Source organism: Balaenoptera borealis (assembly GCF_965194805.1).
Source record: "Balaenoptera borealis genome assembly, chromosome: 3".
NCBI lineage: Eukaryota > Metazoa > Chordata > Mammalia > Artiodactyla > Balaenopteridae > Balaenoptera > Balaenoptera borealis.
Window position 1 is genome coordinate 176,120,555 of NC_138866.1, and position 18,446 is coordinate 176,139,000.

The following is an 18,446-nucleotide window of genomic DNA, read 5'->3' on the forward strand; positions in this document are numbered from 1 at the left end:
GCCCCAACAGGGAATCAACAGTATACAAACTGATAAGCATGTAGGAAGATAAACCATGGAGTATCTTTTTTTTTATTTAATTTTTATTTTATATAGGAGTATAGTTGATTTACAATGTTTTGTTAGTTTCAGGTATCCAGCATAGTGGTTCAGTTATACATATATCCATTCTTTTTCAGATTCTTTTCCCATATAGGTTATTAAAGAATACTGAGTAGAGTTCCCTATGCTATAGAGAAGGTCCTTGTTGATTATTTTATACATAGTAGTGTGTATATGTTAATCCCAAACTCCTAATTTATCCCTACTCCCCCCCCCAACCTTTCCCCTTTGGTAACCATAAGTTTGTTTTCAAAGTCCCTGAGTCTGTTTCTGTTTTGTAAATAAGTTCATTTGTATCATTTGTTTAGATTCCACTTATAGTGATATCATGTGATACTTGTTTTTCTCTGTCTGACTTACTTCACTTAGGATGATAATCTGTAGGTCCACCCATGTTGCTGCAAATGGGCATTATTTCAGTCTTTCTATGGCTGAGTAATATTCTATTGTATACATGTACCACATCTTCTTTATCCGTTCCTCTGCCAATGGACATTTAGGTTCTTGGCTATTGTAAATAGTGCTGCCAGGAACATTGGGGGTGCATGTATCTTTTCAAATTATGATCCTCTCCAGATAGATGCCCAGAAGTGGGGTTGCTGGATCATATGGTAGTTCTAGTTTTAGTTTTTTAAGGAATCTCCATACTGTTCTCCATAGTGGGTGTACCAATTTACATTCCCATGAACAGTGCAGGAGGGTTCCCTTTCTCCACATCCTCTCCAGCATTTACTGTTTGTAGACTTTTTTATTGATGGCCATTCTGAGTGGTGATACCTCACTGTAGTTTTGATTTTCATTTCTCTAATAATTAGTGATGTTGAGCATCTTTTCATGTGCTTTTTGGCCATGTGTATGTCTTCTTTGGAGAAATGTCTATTTAGATCTTCTGCCCATTTTTGATTGGGCTGTTTGTTTTTTTTGATATTGAGCTGCATGAGCTGTTTGTATATTTTGGAGATTAATCCCTTGTTGGTCACTTAGTTTGCAAATATATTCTCCCATTCTGTGGGTTGTCTTTTCGTTTTGTTTATGGTTTCCTTTGCTGTGCAAAAGGTTTTAAGTTTAATTAGGTCCCATTTTTTACTTTTGTTTTTATTTTCATTACTCTAGGAGGTGGATGCAAAAAGATACTGCTGCAATTTATGTCAAAGAGTGTTCTGCCTATGTTTTCCTCCAGTATCCAGTAAGTATCCAGTCTTACCTTTAAGTCTTTAATCCATTTTGAGTTTATTTTTGTATGTGGTGTTAGAGAATGTTCTAATTTCATTCTTTTACATGTAGTTGTCCAGTTTTCCCAGCACCACTTATTGAAGAGACTTTTCTCCAGAACACTCCCAAACTCATTCTGTGAGGCCACCATCATCACCCTGATACCAAAACTAGACAAAGATACCACAAAAAAAATATAGACCAATATCACTGATGAACATAGATGCAAAAATCTCTAGCACAATAATAGCAAACCAAATCCAACAATACATTAAAAGGATCATATACCATGATCAAGTGGGATTTATCCCAGGGATGCAAGGATTTTTCAATATCTGCAAATCAATCAGTGTGATACACCACATTAACAAATTGAAGAATAAAAATATCATCTCAATAGATGGAGAAAAAGCTTTTGATAAAATTCAACACTAATTTATGATTAAAACTATCCAGAAAGTGGGCTTAGAGGGAACTTACCTCAACATAATAAAGGCCATATATGATAAACCCACAGTGAACATCATTCTCAATGGTGAAAAATTGAAAGCATTTCTTTTAAGATCAGGAACAAGACAAGGATGTCCACTCTCACCACTATTATTCAACATAGTCTTGGAAGTCCTAATCTAGGCAATCAGAGAAGAAAAAGAAATAAAAGGAATCCAAATTGGAAAAGAAGTAAAATTGTCACTGTTTGCAGATGACATGATACTATACACAGAAAATCCTAAAGATGCTACCAGAAAACTACTAGAGCTCATCAATAATTCAGTAAAGTTGCAGGATACAAAATTAATACACATAAATTTCTTGCATTCCTATACACTAACAAACAACAGAAGATCAGAAAGAGAAATTAAGGAAACAATCCCATTTCCCATCCCATCAGAAAGAATAAAATACCTAGGAATAAACCTACCTAAGGAGGCAAAAGACCTATACTCAGAAAACTAAAAGATACTGATGAAAGAAATAAAAGAGGACACAAATAGGGACTTCCCTGGTGGGGCAGTGGTTAAGAATCTGCCTGGGGGACACAGGTTCAAGCCCTGGTCTGGGAAGATCCCACATGCCGCAGAGCAACTAAGCCCATGCGCCACAACTACTGAGCCTGCATACCACAACTACCGAAGCCCACATGCCAAGAGCCCGTGCTCTGCAGCAGGAGAGGCCACCACAATGAGAAGCCTGTGCACTGCAAGGAAGAGTAGCCCCCACTCACCACAACTAGAGAAAGCCTGCGTGCAGCAACAAAGACTCAACGGAGCCAAAATTAAAAATAAATAAATAAATAAATTTATTAAAAAAAAAAAAACAAACCTAAGGGGTAAGCTCCTTGGCATCGGTATTGGCAAAGTTTTTTTAGATTTGATCCCAAAAACAAAAGCAACAAAAGCTAATATAAACAAGTGAGACTACATCAAGCTAAAAATATTTTGCACGACAAAGGAAGCCATCAATGAAATGAAAAGGCACCCAGTGGAATGGAAGAAAATATCTGGAAATCATACATCTGATAATGGGTTAATATCCAAAAAATATAAAGAACTCATACAACTCAATACAATAAAAAAATCAGATTAACATACGTACAGAGGATCTAAATAGACGTTTTTCCAAAGAAGACATACAAATGGCTGACAGATACATAAAAAGGTACTCAACATCACTAATCATCAGAGAAATGCAAATCAAAACCACAAGATATCACCTCACACCTGTTAGAATGACTATTATCAAAAAGATAAAAATTACAAATGTTGGCAAGGATGTGGAGAAAAGGGAACCCTTGTGCACTGTTGGCAGGAGTGTAAATGGGTGCAGCCACTATAGAAAACAGAGAGGTTCCTCAAAAAATTAAACATAAAACTACCACATAATCCAGCAATCCCACTTCTGGATATTTATCTGAAAGTAACAAAATCGCTATTTTGAAAAGATACCTGCATGCCCATGTTCATTGCAGCATTGTTTACAACAGCCAAGATATGGGAACAACCAGAGTCCATCAATGGACGGATGGATAAAGAAACTGTATATATATATGCATATGCATGTATATATACACGTGTGTGTGTGTGTGTACACACACACACACAATGGAATATTATTCAGCCATTTAAAAAAAGAAGGAAATCTCACCATCTTGCGATGTGGGTCAACACAGATGGACCTTGAGGGCATAATGCTAAGTGAAATAAATCAGAGAAAGATAAATACCATATGTTATCATTTATATGTTGAATCTAAATTTTAAAAGATAGATACAGAGAATAAATTGGTGGCTGCCAAAGGTAGGTGGTGGTTGTAATGGATGAAAGTGGTAAAATGCACAAAATTCCAGCTGTAAGATAAACAAGTCCTGGGGATGTAATGTACAACATGTGACTCTAGTTAACAGTACTATATTGTATATTTGAAAGTCGCCAAGAGAGTAGTTCTTAAAAGTTCTCATCACAAGAAAAAAACTGCGACTATGTCTGGTGATGGATGTTGACTAAACTTACTGTTGTAATCCTTTCATAATATATATATATATGAAATCATTATGTTGGACACCTAAAACTAATATGTTATATGTCAATTATATCTCCAAAAAATCAGTTGTCTTTCTATACACTAAAAACAAACTATCAGAAATAGAAATTAAGAAAACAATCCCATTTATATTTGCATCAAAAAGAATAAAATGCCTAGGAATATCTTTAACCAAGGAGGCAAAAGATCTGTACACTGAAAACTATAAGACATCAATGAAAGGAAGTGAAGACACAAATAAATGGAAATATATTCTGTGCTTTGGGACTGGAAGAATTTATACTGCTCAAATGTCCACACTTCCCAAAGTGACCTATAGATTCAATGCAATTTCTCTCAAAATTCCAGTGGTGTTTTCCACAGAAATAGAACAATCCTAAAATGTGTATGAAACCACAAAAGACCTGAATAGCCAAGGCAATCTTGTGCAAGAACACAAGCTGGAGGCATCACATTGTGTGATTTCAAAGTATATTACAAAGCTATAGTAATCAAAGCAGTATGGTATTAGCATAAGAACAGATATTTAGACCAATTGAACAGAATTGAGAGTCCAGAAGTAAATTCATGCATTTACAGTCGATTGATCTTTGACAAGGTGCCAAGAATACATAATGGGAAAAAGATAGTCTCGTCAATAAATGGTGTTGGCAAAAACTAGATAACCACATACAGAAGAATGAAATTGGACCCTTATTTCACACCTGATACAAAATTTAATTCAAAATGGACTAAAGACTTGAATGTAAGACCTGAAACCGTAAAACTCTTAGAAGAAATTATAGGGGAAATTTTTCTTGACATTGTCTGTGCAGTACTTTCATGGTGTGATTAAAAGCAAGACAACCAAAGCAAAAATAGACAAATGGGATTGCACGAAACTAAAAAGCTTCTGCACAGTAAGGAAAACAATCCATAGAGTGAAAAGACAACCTACTGAATGGGAGAAAATATTGGCAAACCACATTTCTGATAAGGGGTTAATATCCAAATTTTATATGTAACTCACACTATTCAATAGTAAAAAAAAAAAAAAAATTAAAAAATGTGCAGCAGATCTGAATAGATATTTTTCTAAAGAAGACATACAGATGGCCAACAGTTATATGAAAAGAGCTGAACATCAATAATCATCAGAGAAATGCAAATCAAAACCACAGTGAGATGTCACCTCATACCTGTTAGAATGGCTATCATCAAAAAGACAAGAGAGAACAAGTGTTAGCAAAGAGGACGAGAGAAGGTAATCTTTGAGCATTGTTGGTGGGAATGCAAATTGGTGCAAAAATTTAAAATAGAGCTACCATATGATCCAGCAATCCCACTTCTGGGTGTATATACAAAGGAAATGAAAACAGGATCTTGAAAAGATATCTGCACTCCCAAGTTCATTGCAACATTATTCACAATAGCCAAAATATGCAGTCTAAGTATATGTCCATGGATGAATGGATTAAGAAGATATGGTATGTACACACACACACGAATAATATTCAGCCATGAGAAAGAAGGAAATCTGCCTTCTGCAACAACATAGATGGACCTTGAGGGCATTATGCTAATTGTGATAAATCAGAGAAAGACAGCTACTGTATAATATCACCTATACGTTAAGTCCAAAAATTCAATTTCATAGAAACAGTCTAGGATGGTTGTTACCAGGGGCTGGGAGGGTGGGGGGAATGAATGGAGAAATGTTGGTCAAACAAACTTCCAGTTATAAGATGAATAAGTTGGGGATCTGAAGTGTACAGCATGGTGATTACAGATAATACTGTATTATATATGTGAAAGTTGCTAAAAGAGTATATTTTAAATGTTTTCACCACAAAAATGTAATAGTATATATGTGAAGTGATGGAGGTGTTCGCTAACACCATGGTGGTAATCATTTTGCAATATGTAAGTGTATCAGTTCAACACATTGTACACCTTAAACTTACTTACACAATGTTGTATGTCAATATATCTCAATAAAGCTGTGAAAAAAGAAAACGAAAATGAAAAAGTCTTTAGCGTCACTGTCCTTAAAAGTGAAGCCATCTTCAGAAGGTGAGAGATGAATGTGGGAGATGCCATTGAACTAGTCCTGTGATTTCAGTGTAGAATGGGGTCCTAGGGTGCAAAGGCCATGTCACAGTGCTCATCTTCAAGAGAAAAAAATGTGTGTTTAACCAAAAGAAAGCATGACCAAAGAGGCCATCCAAATGATTGAACATGGAGTTCCCAGGACTGAGAAGTTGATGGACCTCCTACTAAAATATGTACATATAAATATTTGGGTTGGCCAAAAACTTCATTCGGGATTTTCTGTAAGATCATATGGAAAGAAAAAGGAACCAAGATGGCGGAGTAGAAGGACGTGCTCTCACTCCCTCTTGCGAGAACACCAGAATCACAACTAGCTGCTGGATGATCATTGACAGGAAGACACTGGAACTCACCAAAAAAGATACCCCACATCCAAAGACAAAGGAGAAGCCACAATGAGACGGTAGGAGGGGCGCAATCACAGTGAAATCAAATCCCATAACTGCTGGGTGGGTGACTCACAGACTGGAGAACACTTATACCACAGAAGTCCACCCACTGGAGTGAAGGATCTGAGCCCCACGTCAGGCTTCCCAACCTGGGGGTCCGGCAACGGGAGGAGGAATTCCTAGAGAATCAGACTTTGAAGCCTAGTGGGAATTGATTGCAGGACTTCGACAGGACTGGGGGAAACAGAGACTGCACTCTTGGAGGGCACACACAAAGTAGTGTGTGCATCGGGACACAAGGGAAGGAGCAGTGGCCCCAGGGGAGACTGAAACAGACCTACCTGCTAGTATTGGAGGGTCTCCCGGAGAGGCGGGGGGCGGGGTGCTAAGAGGGAAGTTTATAGCTATACAGGCCTACCTCAAGAAACATGAAAAATCTCAACAATCTAACCTTACACCTAAAGGAACTAGAGAAAGAAGAACAAACAAAACCCAAAGTTAGCAGAAGGAAAGAAATCATAAAGATCAGAGCAGAAATAAATGAAATAGAAACAAAGAAAACAATAGCAAAGATCAATAAAACTAAAAGCTGGTTCTTTGAGAAGATAAACAAAATTGATAAACCATTAGCCAGACTCATCAAGAAAAAGAGAGAGAGGACTCAAATCAATAAAATTAGAAATGAAAAAGGAGAAGTTACAACAGACACTGCAGAAATACAAAGCATCCTAAGAGACTACTACAAGCAACTCTATGCCAATAAAATGGACAACCTGGAAGAAATGGACAAATTCTTAGAAAGGTATAACCTTCCAAGACTGAACCAGGAAGAAACAGAAAATATGAACAGACCAATCACAAGTAATGAAATTGAAACTGATTAATAATCTTCCAACAAACAAAAGTCCAGGACCAGATGGCTTCACAGGTGAATTCTATCAAACATTTAGAGAAGAGCTAACACCCATCCTTCTCAAACTCTTCCAAAAAATTGCAGAGGAAGGAACACTCCAAAATTCATTCTACAAGGCCACCATCAATCACCCTGATACCAAAACCAGACAAAGATACTACAAGAAAAGAAAATTACAGACCAATATCACTGATGAATATAGATGCAAAAATCCTCAACAAAATACTAGCAAACAGAATCCAACAACACATTAAAGGGATCATACCCCATGGTCAAGTGGGATTTATCCCAGGGATGCAAGGATTCTTCAATATACACAAATCAATCAATGTGATAAACCATATTAACAAATTGAAGAATAAAAACCATATGATCATCGCAATAGATGCAGAAGAAGCTTTTGACAAAATTCAACACCCATTTATGATAAAAACTCTCCAGAAAGTGGGCATAGAGGGAACCTACCTCAACATAATAAAGGCCATATACAACAAACCAACAGCCAACATCGTTCTCAATGGTGAAAAACTGAAAGCATTTCCTCTAAGATCAGGAACAAGACAAGGATGTCCACTCTCACCACTATTATTCAACATAGTTTTGGAAGTCCTAGCCATGGCAATCAGAGAAGAAAAAGAAATAAAAGGAATACAAATCAGAAAAGAGAAGTAAAACTGTCACTGTTTGCAGATGACATGATACTATACATAGAGAATCCTAAAAATGCCACCAGAAACCTACTAGAGCTAATCAATGAATTTGGTAAAGTTGCAGGATACAAAATTAATGCACAGAAATCTCTTGCATTCCTATACACTAACGATGAAAAATCTGAAAGACAAATTATGGAAACACTCCCATTTACCATTGCAACAAAAAGAATAAAATACCTAGGAATAAACCTACCTAGGGAAACAAAAGACCTGTATGCAGAAAACTATAAGACACTGATGAAAGAAATTAAAGATGATACCAACAGATGGAGAGATATACCATGTTGTTGGACTGGAAGAATCAATATTGTGAAAATGACTATAATACCCAAAGCAATCTACAGATTCAATGCAATCCCTATCAAATTACCAATGGCATTTTTTACAGAACTAGAACAAATAATCTTAAAATTTGTATGGAGACACAGAAGACCCTGAATAGCCAATGCAGTCTTGAGGGAAAAAAACGGAGCCGGAGGAATCAGACTCCCTGACTTCAGACTATACTACAAAGCTACAGTAATCAAGACAATATGGCACTGGCACAAAAACAGAAACATAGATCAATGGAACAAGATAGAAAGCCCAGAGATAAACCCACACACCTATGGTCAACTAATCTATGACAAAGGAGGCAAAGATATACAATGGAGAAAAGACAGTCTCTTCAATAAGTGGTGCTGGGAAAACTGGACAGCTACATGTAAAAGAATGAAATTAGAACACTCCCTAACACAATACACAAAAATAAACTCAAAATGGATTAGAGACCTAAATGTAAGACTGGACACTATAAAACTCTTAGAGGAAAACATAGGAAGAACATTCTTTGACATAAATCCCAGCAAGATCTTTTTTGATCCACCTCCTAGAGTAATGGAAATAAAAACAAAAATAAACAAATGGGACCTAATGAAACTTCAAAGCTTTTGCCCAGCAAAGGAAACCATAAACAAGACGAAAAGACAACCCTCAGAATGGGAGAAAATATTCGCAAATGAATCAACAGACAAAGGATTAATCTCCAAAATATATAAACAGCTCATGCAGCTCAATATTAAAGAAACAAACAACCCAATCCAAAAATGGGCAGAAGACCTAAATAGACATTTCTCCAAAGAAGACATACAGATGGCCAAGAAGCACATGAAAAGATGCTCAACATCACTAATTATTAGAGAAATGCAAATCAAAACTACAATGAGGTATCACCTCACACCAGTTAGAATGGGCATCATCAGAAAATCTACAGACAACAAATGCTGGAGAGGGTGTGGAGAAAAGGGAACCCTCTTGCACTGTTGGTGGGAATGTAAATTGATACAGCCACAAGGAGAACAGTATGGAGGTTCCTTAAAAAACTAAAAATAGAATTACCATATTATCCATCAATCCCACTACTGGGCTTATACCCAGAGAAAACCATAATTCAAAAAGACACATGCACCCCATTGTTCACTGCAGCACTATTTACAATAGCCAGGTCATGTAAGCAACCTAAATGCCCATCAACAGACGAATGGATAAAGAAGAAGTGGTACATTTATACAATGGAATATTACTCAGCCATAAAAAGGGACGAAATTGAGTCATTTGTTGAGACGTGGATGGATCTAGAGACTGTCATACAGAGTGAAGTAAGTCAGAGAAAAACAAATATCGTATATTAACGCACGTATGTGGAACCTAGAAAAATGGTACAGATGAACCGGTTTGGAGGGCAGAAGTTGAGACACAGATGTAGAGAACAAACGTATGGACACCAAGGGGGGGAAATGCAGGGGGGTGGGGATAGTGGTGTGCTGAAGTGGGCGATTGGGATTGACATGTATACACTGATGTGTATAAAATTGATGACTAATAAGAATAAGTATATACCTGCAGTATAAAAAAACAAAGAAAAAAACAACTGATACTGGGCTTCCCTGGTGGCGAAGTGGTTGAGAATCTGCCTGCCAATGCAGGGGACACGGGTTCGAGGCCTGGTCTGGGAAGATCCCACATGCCACAGAGCAACTGGGCCCGTGAGCCACAATTACTGAGCCTGCACGTCTGGAGCCTGTGCTCCGCAACAAGAGAGGCCGCGATGGTGAGAGGCCCGTGCACCGCGATGAAGAGTGGTCCCCACTTGCCGCAACTAGAGAAAGCCCTCGCACAGAAACGAAGACTCAACACAGTCATAAATAAATAAATAAAAGACCGTGAATTTCAAAAAAAAAAAAAAGTTTAAAAAAAAAAACTGATACTAAACTTTCTTTGGGTTATTTGTATGGAAATATGTTAATATAAATGTTTCAGACATTACATGAAATTTCTAAAAATCTTATATGTTCTGGTATAACGTTATAAGTCATAATTCTAGTTATTACTTTAAAATGTATATCTCAGAAATAACTAAATTTCCTTGTCAATTGCATTATTATGAACTTTCATCAAATCTTTAACCGTGGTCATTTTTATGTCTTTTGTCATTTACAGACAGTTCTGGGTGTACTCTGATGCTTTCGCAAAAATCTTCCTATGAAAGGGTTTCATCTTCAAGGAATTCATGGAAAAGACTGACAAGTATAGGTTTCTGGTAACTGACCATACTGCTGAACTGAATGAAGAAGCATTTTCAGAACTCTAATGAAAAACTGATGAACTCATAAAAGTGCTAACAAAAGATCAAGATGAAAAAAAAAATTAATTACATGGGACTGAGTGAACTGATGAGGATGATTATAATTTTTGTGACTTTCTGTTTGAATTAAAAAAAAAAAACCCGCAAGGACTCAGAGGCAAAGAATATACAAATCAATTTTCACTGCAAAGTAAAGGTGCTGTTACAGTGGAGGATTACTGGACTGAATGTCAACATTATGACATAGTATGAGTGTGTCTCGTGTTTGGTAATTGCAATCATTGTTGCTTTTGTTGTGGTCATCCATTTACAGTGCTTGGTGTCAGTCTATTTATCTCTTGTAAAAATAAAATACAGTGTGTGTGTGTGAAAAAACAAAAACAGAAAAAAAAAACGGGGGGGGGGGGATTAAAAAAAAAAAAAACGTATGGGAAAAACCCAAACGAACTTTTTGGCCACCCCAATATATACATGAAACAGAGGCCTGCCTTGAGTCTCTACTTATACGTTAGTCATGGCCCTTCAACTGGTTCCAAGGCCTGAGAGAGTTCATAGAGCCCTTGATTAAAGGGGAGATCAGAAGCCCTGAAGAAAACCCTGTGGTAACATTACAGGATGTGATAAATCTTCCTAGTGTCTACAGGTGCTCACTAGTGTAAATGTGCACCAGAGAAAGGGAAATCCTAAAACCTGAATAGGATTTGATGATGGCACTGAGCTATCCCTGAGCTAACAGTCAGAGGAGATGCTTATTGGGGGAGGGGGGTGTCTCATAGTAAATGGTATTCTGGCCCAAGTCCCTGTCACAGTAATTCTCATGGGTCTGTGAACCCATTCTGTGTTTACTTTCCCCAGCTCCCAAGTATGTAGTTGGAATAGACATTCTTGGCACCTGTCAGATGCCCACATTGGATCCCTGAACCATGCATGCAGTTAAGGCTAGTATGGCAAGGAAGGTCAAGAGGAAACCCTGAAGCTTCTCCTCTTAAGTAATGTGAAAATATATAAAATAGTAAACAAAACCCCATTAGAACAATATCTTACCAAATAGGGAATATCTATAAGCAAAACAAAATACCTTCCCTGTGATGATAATATGCAGCAAGAATTGAGAAGTCACTGCTCTGAAGGTAAAATAGGTATCTTCAGACTAAACGCTTCAGGAGTAATTATCTTGGGGAGCCCCCTGGGTAAGAAGATAAACATTGAGGTACCTGGAGCACCTCCGAACATCGGTAAACTGATCCAAATGCAAATAGTTTAGACTGATATATTAGCCATCTATTGCTATGTAACAAAGTACCACACACTTAGTAATAATTGTGTAATTACTAGTGAGTAAAACTGTGAGATAGCACATGCACATTGTTTTATTGCCTCAAAGAAAGACGCATTTATTATCTCACATTTTCCATGGAGTCTGGGCATGGCTTAGCTGGGTTCTCTGCTTCAGGGACTATCACGAGGCTGCAAATTGAGGAGCTAGCTGGGACTGGGGTCTTATCTGAAGGCTCGACTTTATTTCCAGGCTCACATGGTTGTTGGTAAGATTGGTTCCTTGTAGGCTGTTGAACTGAGGCCCTTGGTTCCTAGCTGGCTGTTGGCTGGCGGCTGCCCTCAATTCCTTGCCATGTGGGCTGCTCCAGCATGACTGTTTACTTCAAAGCATACAAGCCAAGAGGGCAGCAGAGAAAGTCCACAAGTAAGATGTAAGTTACAGTGTTGTGTAACCTAATCAAGAAAGTCATATCCCATCACCTTTACAATATTCCATTGGTTAGAATGAAGTCACAAGGTCCTACACACACCCAAAGGGAGGACAACACAAAGAACATAAATACCAGGAGTTGGGGATCTGTGGGAGCTGTCTTAGAATTTTCCTGCCTCAACTTGGGTTCAATAATTCAATTTAATGGTATAAAATCATGTCCTGTGGTGAGAAGGGTACATCCCTACGGACACATTTTTCTCCCAGCTTTACTGAGGAATAATTTAAAAATAAAAATTTTATATATTTAGGGTGTACATGATGTTTTCATATATGTATAGATACATCATGAAATGTTTACCACAATCAAGCTAGTTAAGATATTTATCACCTGTAGCAGGATACAAAATTAATGCACAGAAATCTCTTGCATTCCTATATACTAATGATGAAAAATCTGAAAGTGAAATTAAGAAAACACTCCCGTTTACCACTGCAACAAAAAGAATAAAATATCTAGGAATAAACCTACCTAAGGAGACAAAAGACCTGTATGCAGAAAATTATAGGACACTGATGAAAGAAATTAAAGATGATACAAATAGATGGAGAGATATACCATGTTCTTGGATTGGAAGAATCAACATTGTGAAAATGACTCTATTACCCAAAGCAATCTACAGATTCAATGCAATCCCTATCAAACTACCACTGGCATTTTTCACAGAACTAGAAAAAAAATTTCACAATTTGTATGGAGACACAAAAGACCCCGAATAGCCAAAGCAATCTTGAGAACGAAAAATGGAGCTGGAGGAATCAGGCTCCCTGACTTCAGACTATATTACAAAGCTACAGTAATCAAGACAGTTTGGTACTGGCACAAAAACAGAAATATAGATCAATGGAACAGGATAGAAAGCCCAGAGATAAACCCACGCACATATGGTCACCTTATTTTTGATAAAGGAGGCAAGCATATACAGTGGAGAAAAGACAGCCTCTTCAATAAGTGGTGCTGGGAAAATTGGACAGGTACATGTATAAGTATGAAATTAGAACACTCCCTGACACCATACACAAAAATAAACTCAAAATGGATTAAAGACCTAAGTGTAAAGCCAGACACTATCAAACTCTTAGAGGAAAACATAGGCAGAACACTCTATGACATAAATCACAGCAAGATCCTTTTTGACCCAGATCCTAGAGAAATGGAAATAAAAACACAAACAAATGGGACCTAATGAAACTTAAAAGCTTTTGTACAGCAAAAGAAACCATAAACAAGACCAAAAGACAACCCTCAGAATGGGAGAAAATATTTGCAAATGAAGCAACTGACAAAGGATTAATCTCCAAGATTTACAAGCAGCTCATGCAGCTCAATAACAAAAAAACAAACAACCCAATCCAAAAATGGGCAGAAGACCTAAATAGACATTTCTCCAAAGAAGATATACAGATGGCCAACAGACACATAAAAGAATGCTCAACATCATTAATCATTAGAGAAATGCAAATCAAAACTACAATGAGGTACCATCTCACACCAGTCAGAATGGCCATCATCAAAAAATCTACAAACAATAAATGCTGGAGAGGGTGTGGAGAAAAGGGAACACTCTTGCACTGTTGGTGGGAATGTAAATTGATACAGCCACTATGGAGAACAGTATGGAGGTTCCTTAAAAAACTAAAAATAGAACTGCCATACGACCCAGCAATCCCACTACTAGGCATATACCCTGAGAAAACCATAATTCAAAAAGAGTCATGTACCAAAATGTTCATTGCAGCTCTATTTACAATAGCCAGGACATGGAAGCAACCTAAGTGTCCATCATCGGATGAATGGATAAAGAAGATGTGGCACATATATACAATGGAATATTACTCAGCCATAAAAAGAAATGAAATGGAGGTATTTGTAATGAGGTGGATGGAGTTAGAGTCTGTCATACAGAGTGAAGTAAGTCAGAAAGAGAAAAACAAATACAGTATACTAACACATATATATGGAATCTAAGGGGGAAAAAAAGGCCATGAAGAACCTAGTGGCAAGATGGGAATAAAGACACAGACCTACTAAAGAATGGACTTGAGGATATGGGGAGGAGGAGGGGTAAGATGTGACAGGGTGAGAGAGTGTCATGGATATATATACACTACCAAATGTAAAATAGATAGCTTGTGGGAAGCAGCCACATAGCACAGGGAGATCAGCTCGGTGCTATGTGACCGCCTGGGGGGGGTGGGATGGGGGGGTGGGAGGGAGGGAGATGCGGGAGGGAGGAGATATGGGAACGTGTGTATATGTGTAGCTGATTCACATTGTTATAAAGCAGAAACTAACACACCACTGTGAAGCAATTATACTTCAATAAAGATGTTTAAAAAAAAAAAAGATATTCATCACCTCATATAGTTACCTTTTTTGTCTTGTTAAGAACAATTAAGAACTACTCAGCAAATTTCAAGTATACAATACAGTATATTTAACTGTAGTCACTGGGCTGTACATTAGACATCCAGAACCTATTCATCCTGCATATTTTAAACTTTGTACTCTTTGACCAACATTTTCCCACTTCCCCTACTCTCCAGCCCCTGGTAAACACCATTCTACTCTCTGTTTCTAAGGGTTTGACTATTTCAAATTATTATATATAGGCAACATCATGCACTATTTGACTTTCTGTGTTTGGCTTATTTCATTGAGCATAATGTCCTCCAGGTTCATCTGTGTTATCACAAATGACAAGATTTCCCTTCTCTTTAAGGATAATATTCCATTGTATAATATGTATATTATATATTTTATACACACACACACACACACACACATATATATACACCACATCATCTTTATCCATTTATCTGTCAGTGGACCCTTAGGTTGTTTCCTTAGCTGTTTTATCAATAAATGCTGCAATAAATGTGGGAGTGCAGCTCTCTTTTTGAAATACTGATTTCATTTTCTTTGGATATATACCCAGAAGTAGGATTGCTGGATCATATGGTAGTCCTGTTTTTAATTTTTTGAGGACCCTCCATACTGTTTTCCATAATGGTTATACCAATTTACAATCACACTAACAGTGCGCAAGTGTTCCCTTTTCTCCATATCCTTGCCAACACTTAATCTTTTGTCTTCTTTGTGATATCCATTGTGGCATTCACTTGCATTTCCTGATGATTAGTGATGTTGAGTACCTTTTCACATACCTGTTGGTTCTTCATCTTCTTTTGAGAAATGTCTATTCAGGTCCTTCGCCCATTTTAAAACTATTTGTTTTCTTGCTTTTGAGTTAGTTGAGTTCCTTATATACTTTAGATATTAACCCTTTATCAGACGGCTCTAGTCACAACTCATTTTTACCATTTTGGTTTCATGTTATAGAGATGATTTAGCTTCTCTATACTAGTTTACCCATTAGTAAATTTAAAAGCCAATCAATCTATTATCTTTATATCTATATTTGCTTTCCAACATAGCCCTGAAATATACATGAAGAGGACTGATTTTTTTTACATTTGCTCAAGTACGTGAATCTCTTCCAAAGAGTGGTTCTACCTACACGCCCCCCCACCGACCTTGTGTGTGGGCAGCACTAAAAACGGACTTTCTTCGTTAAGTGTGACTTTGCTTTGGATCCCCCAAGGCAATTTTTTACTTGGAGTTAATAACTCAGACCCAAGTGTTTAGTTTGGAAGACGGAAGTTATTGTCAATCTTGGGTTACCTAATCCAAGGCCAAGCGGAACGTTTTTCTAAGCATCAGATGGAGGGAGGGGACCCTAGCCCTTCCATTGACAGCCCTTCCATTGACAGGTAACCCCTGTCAGTGTCCCAGAGGCATACGCCTTTACACCCACCCAGTCTGCCTGCTTGCCAAGAACTGTACACCACGGGGACTTCTGAGAGGAAAACAACATGATCAGTTTGAGAGACATGATTTCCTCTAATCTCCATAGATTTTTTTCTTGTTTTGATCATGAACATCAGTGGTAGGTAGAATATTTGTCCTGCCACCGCCACAGAATGTTTATCCATCCATCATCCACCCCAGCAAGCAGTGTGAGGCTGGGCCTTCAGCGTCGCTCCCTCATCTGCATGTGGCGACGGATGCCCACCAGGGACATTCAGCGGGGCCGCTGATGCGGGGGGACGCCTACAACTGGCTTTCAGCTACAAAAGAGGAGGAAAGAATGGGAGGATTCTCCCACAGTCCTAACTCCCATCACATAGAACCTATTTCTACTTTTAAAATCATGTCAGTCATGGTTATACATATTTTCAACCCATGCTATTGGCCATTTTTAAATTTTACTTTTGCACTGGGACTTCGAAGGATTGGATTATTGTCCTTTTTTTTTTTTTTTTTTTGGAGAGTTGTGGTGGGGAAAAAAAGGAACATTATAACCCACAGAGCACAGCACACTGAATGTGACCACACAGCATTTCACAAACAACTACTCTTACATCTCTGAGGGAAAGGCTCTACTCTCGACTCATTTTTACCATTTTGGTGTCAGACACCAAGTGCCAACAAGCCAACAGGTTGTACACATCAAGTGCTTCCCATTTTCTGGCTCTCAGATAATCAAATATCAGGAAGGTTTTGGCTAGGAGGGTCACCAGCTCCTCTTTCCTGGAAACTCAGACTGCAAAGATTTAAGCCCTCCCTTTTCTGATTTTCCCTTCCAAAATGCAGTGATTGATATATACAGATGTTTCCAGAACTTTATTACACTGTTTAGTGAGAGTTTTTCATCAGACTAAAAAGAGACATAAACAATATTTCAAAAGAAGAACAAATTCTAACATGCGTAGATCATGATGTGCCTCAAGCTATGAACTCTGACCTCCTCTAGAATAATGGAAATTTTGACAGGTTTTCCCTTTGCCTTCATGCCTCCCTATTGGCTAATTCACATGTATAGATTAATACTCTTAAGAATACCTTTACTTCAGATTAACAAAAGCCTTTACCATTTCATCTGCCCTTTATAATATTTCTGCCACTTCACTGTGTATATATCTCTGTGTGTGTGTGTGTGTGTGTGTGTATTTTTTTTTTTTTTTTCCATTTTGGCCGCAGCGTGGTATGCGGGATCTTAGTTCCCAGATCAGGGATCAAACCCGAGCCCCCTGCAGTGGAAGCGCAGAGTCTTAACCACTGGACCGCCAGGGAAGTCCCAGTATATTTTCTTAACTGGACCCGCTGTTCCTTCTTTCTTCCTCTCAGGAGATTTGGAGGGGAGATGTTGCTGGGAAACAGAGAGCTCTGTGATATTTTCAGCTTCCTCCTTAGGAGGAGAGCTAGCATTTAGCTTCTCATTCCAGTCCCTCTCATAGAAGTTGGATACTTGCTGCATTCCCAGAACTCTGCAGTGTGTTGGGATGGAACACAAAAATAGCATTCTCTCCTGCAGGGGACACATCTTGATTAGAAATCTTGAAATATTTTCTCAATTGCATTTTCCATGGAAGGGACTAGATTTCAAACCAGGCAGCTGGCAAACAGACACATGGTTTTTCAGCTTGCTGGCCCTGACATCACATGAGAACAACTTAAAATGCTTAAAAAAATCTTTCATTTCAGGGGCTTAGCAGGGTGTTAGAGTGGATCCACCCATCTCTGGGCCATAATTCTGCTAATAAGGGTGCATATGCCATCGTGCTCAGTGATTGAAGCAAACAGCACTCACGGGTCTTGGAATTCCACCATGTTGTTTGCCTCTACGTTCCCTGGTAATTATTCCCGGTGGGGTCTTTAAGATCCAGTTCCTCCCTCCTACATTGTTGGTGGGAATATAAATTGGTACACTCACTATGGAGAACAGTGTGGAGGTTCCGTAGAAAACTAAAAATAGAGTCACCATATGATCCTGCAATCCCACTCCTGGGCATATATCCAGAGAAAACTCTAATTCAAAAAGGTACATGCACCCCAATGTCCAGAGCAGCACTATTTACAATAACCAAGACATGGAAGCAACCTAGTGTTCATCTACAGATGAATGGATAAAGAAGATGTGGTATAGATACACAATGGAATATTACTCAGCCATAAAAAAGAATGAAATAATGCCATTTGCAGCAACATGGATGAACCTAGAGGTTATCATACTAAGTGAAGTAAGTCAGA

General features: G+C 38.1%; 1 protein-coding gene and 1 long non-coding RNA gene across 2 annotated transcripts in view; both read left to right on the forward strand.

Annotated features, from left to right (window-relative positions):
* Positions 1-10,574, forward strand: part of LOC309625679 (coiled-coil domain-containing protein 3-like) — a 63,773-nt gene extending 53,199 nt beyond the window's left edge. The window contains exons 3-4 of the mRNA XM_082385743.1: positions 1,216-1,288; positions 10,440-10,574. Coding sequence (XP_082241869.1) covers positions 1,216-1,288; positions 10,440-10,460 — 94 coding nt within the window. The 3' untranslated portion in view covers positions 10,461-10,574. The remainder of the gene's footprint in view (positions 1-1,215; positions 1,289-10,439) is intronic.
* Positions 1-14,705, forward strand: part of LOC309625729 — a 553,067-nt gene extending 538,362 nt beyond the window's left edge. The window contains exon 2 of the long non-coding RNA XR_014242712.1: positions 14,567-14,705. This is a non-coding gene — a long non-coding RNA (uncharacterized lncRNA). The remainder of the gene's footprint in view (positions 1-14,566) is intronic.
* Positions 14,706-18,446: the final 3,741 nt, after the last annotated feature.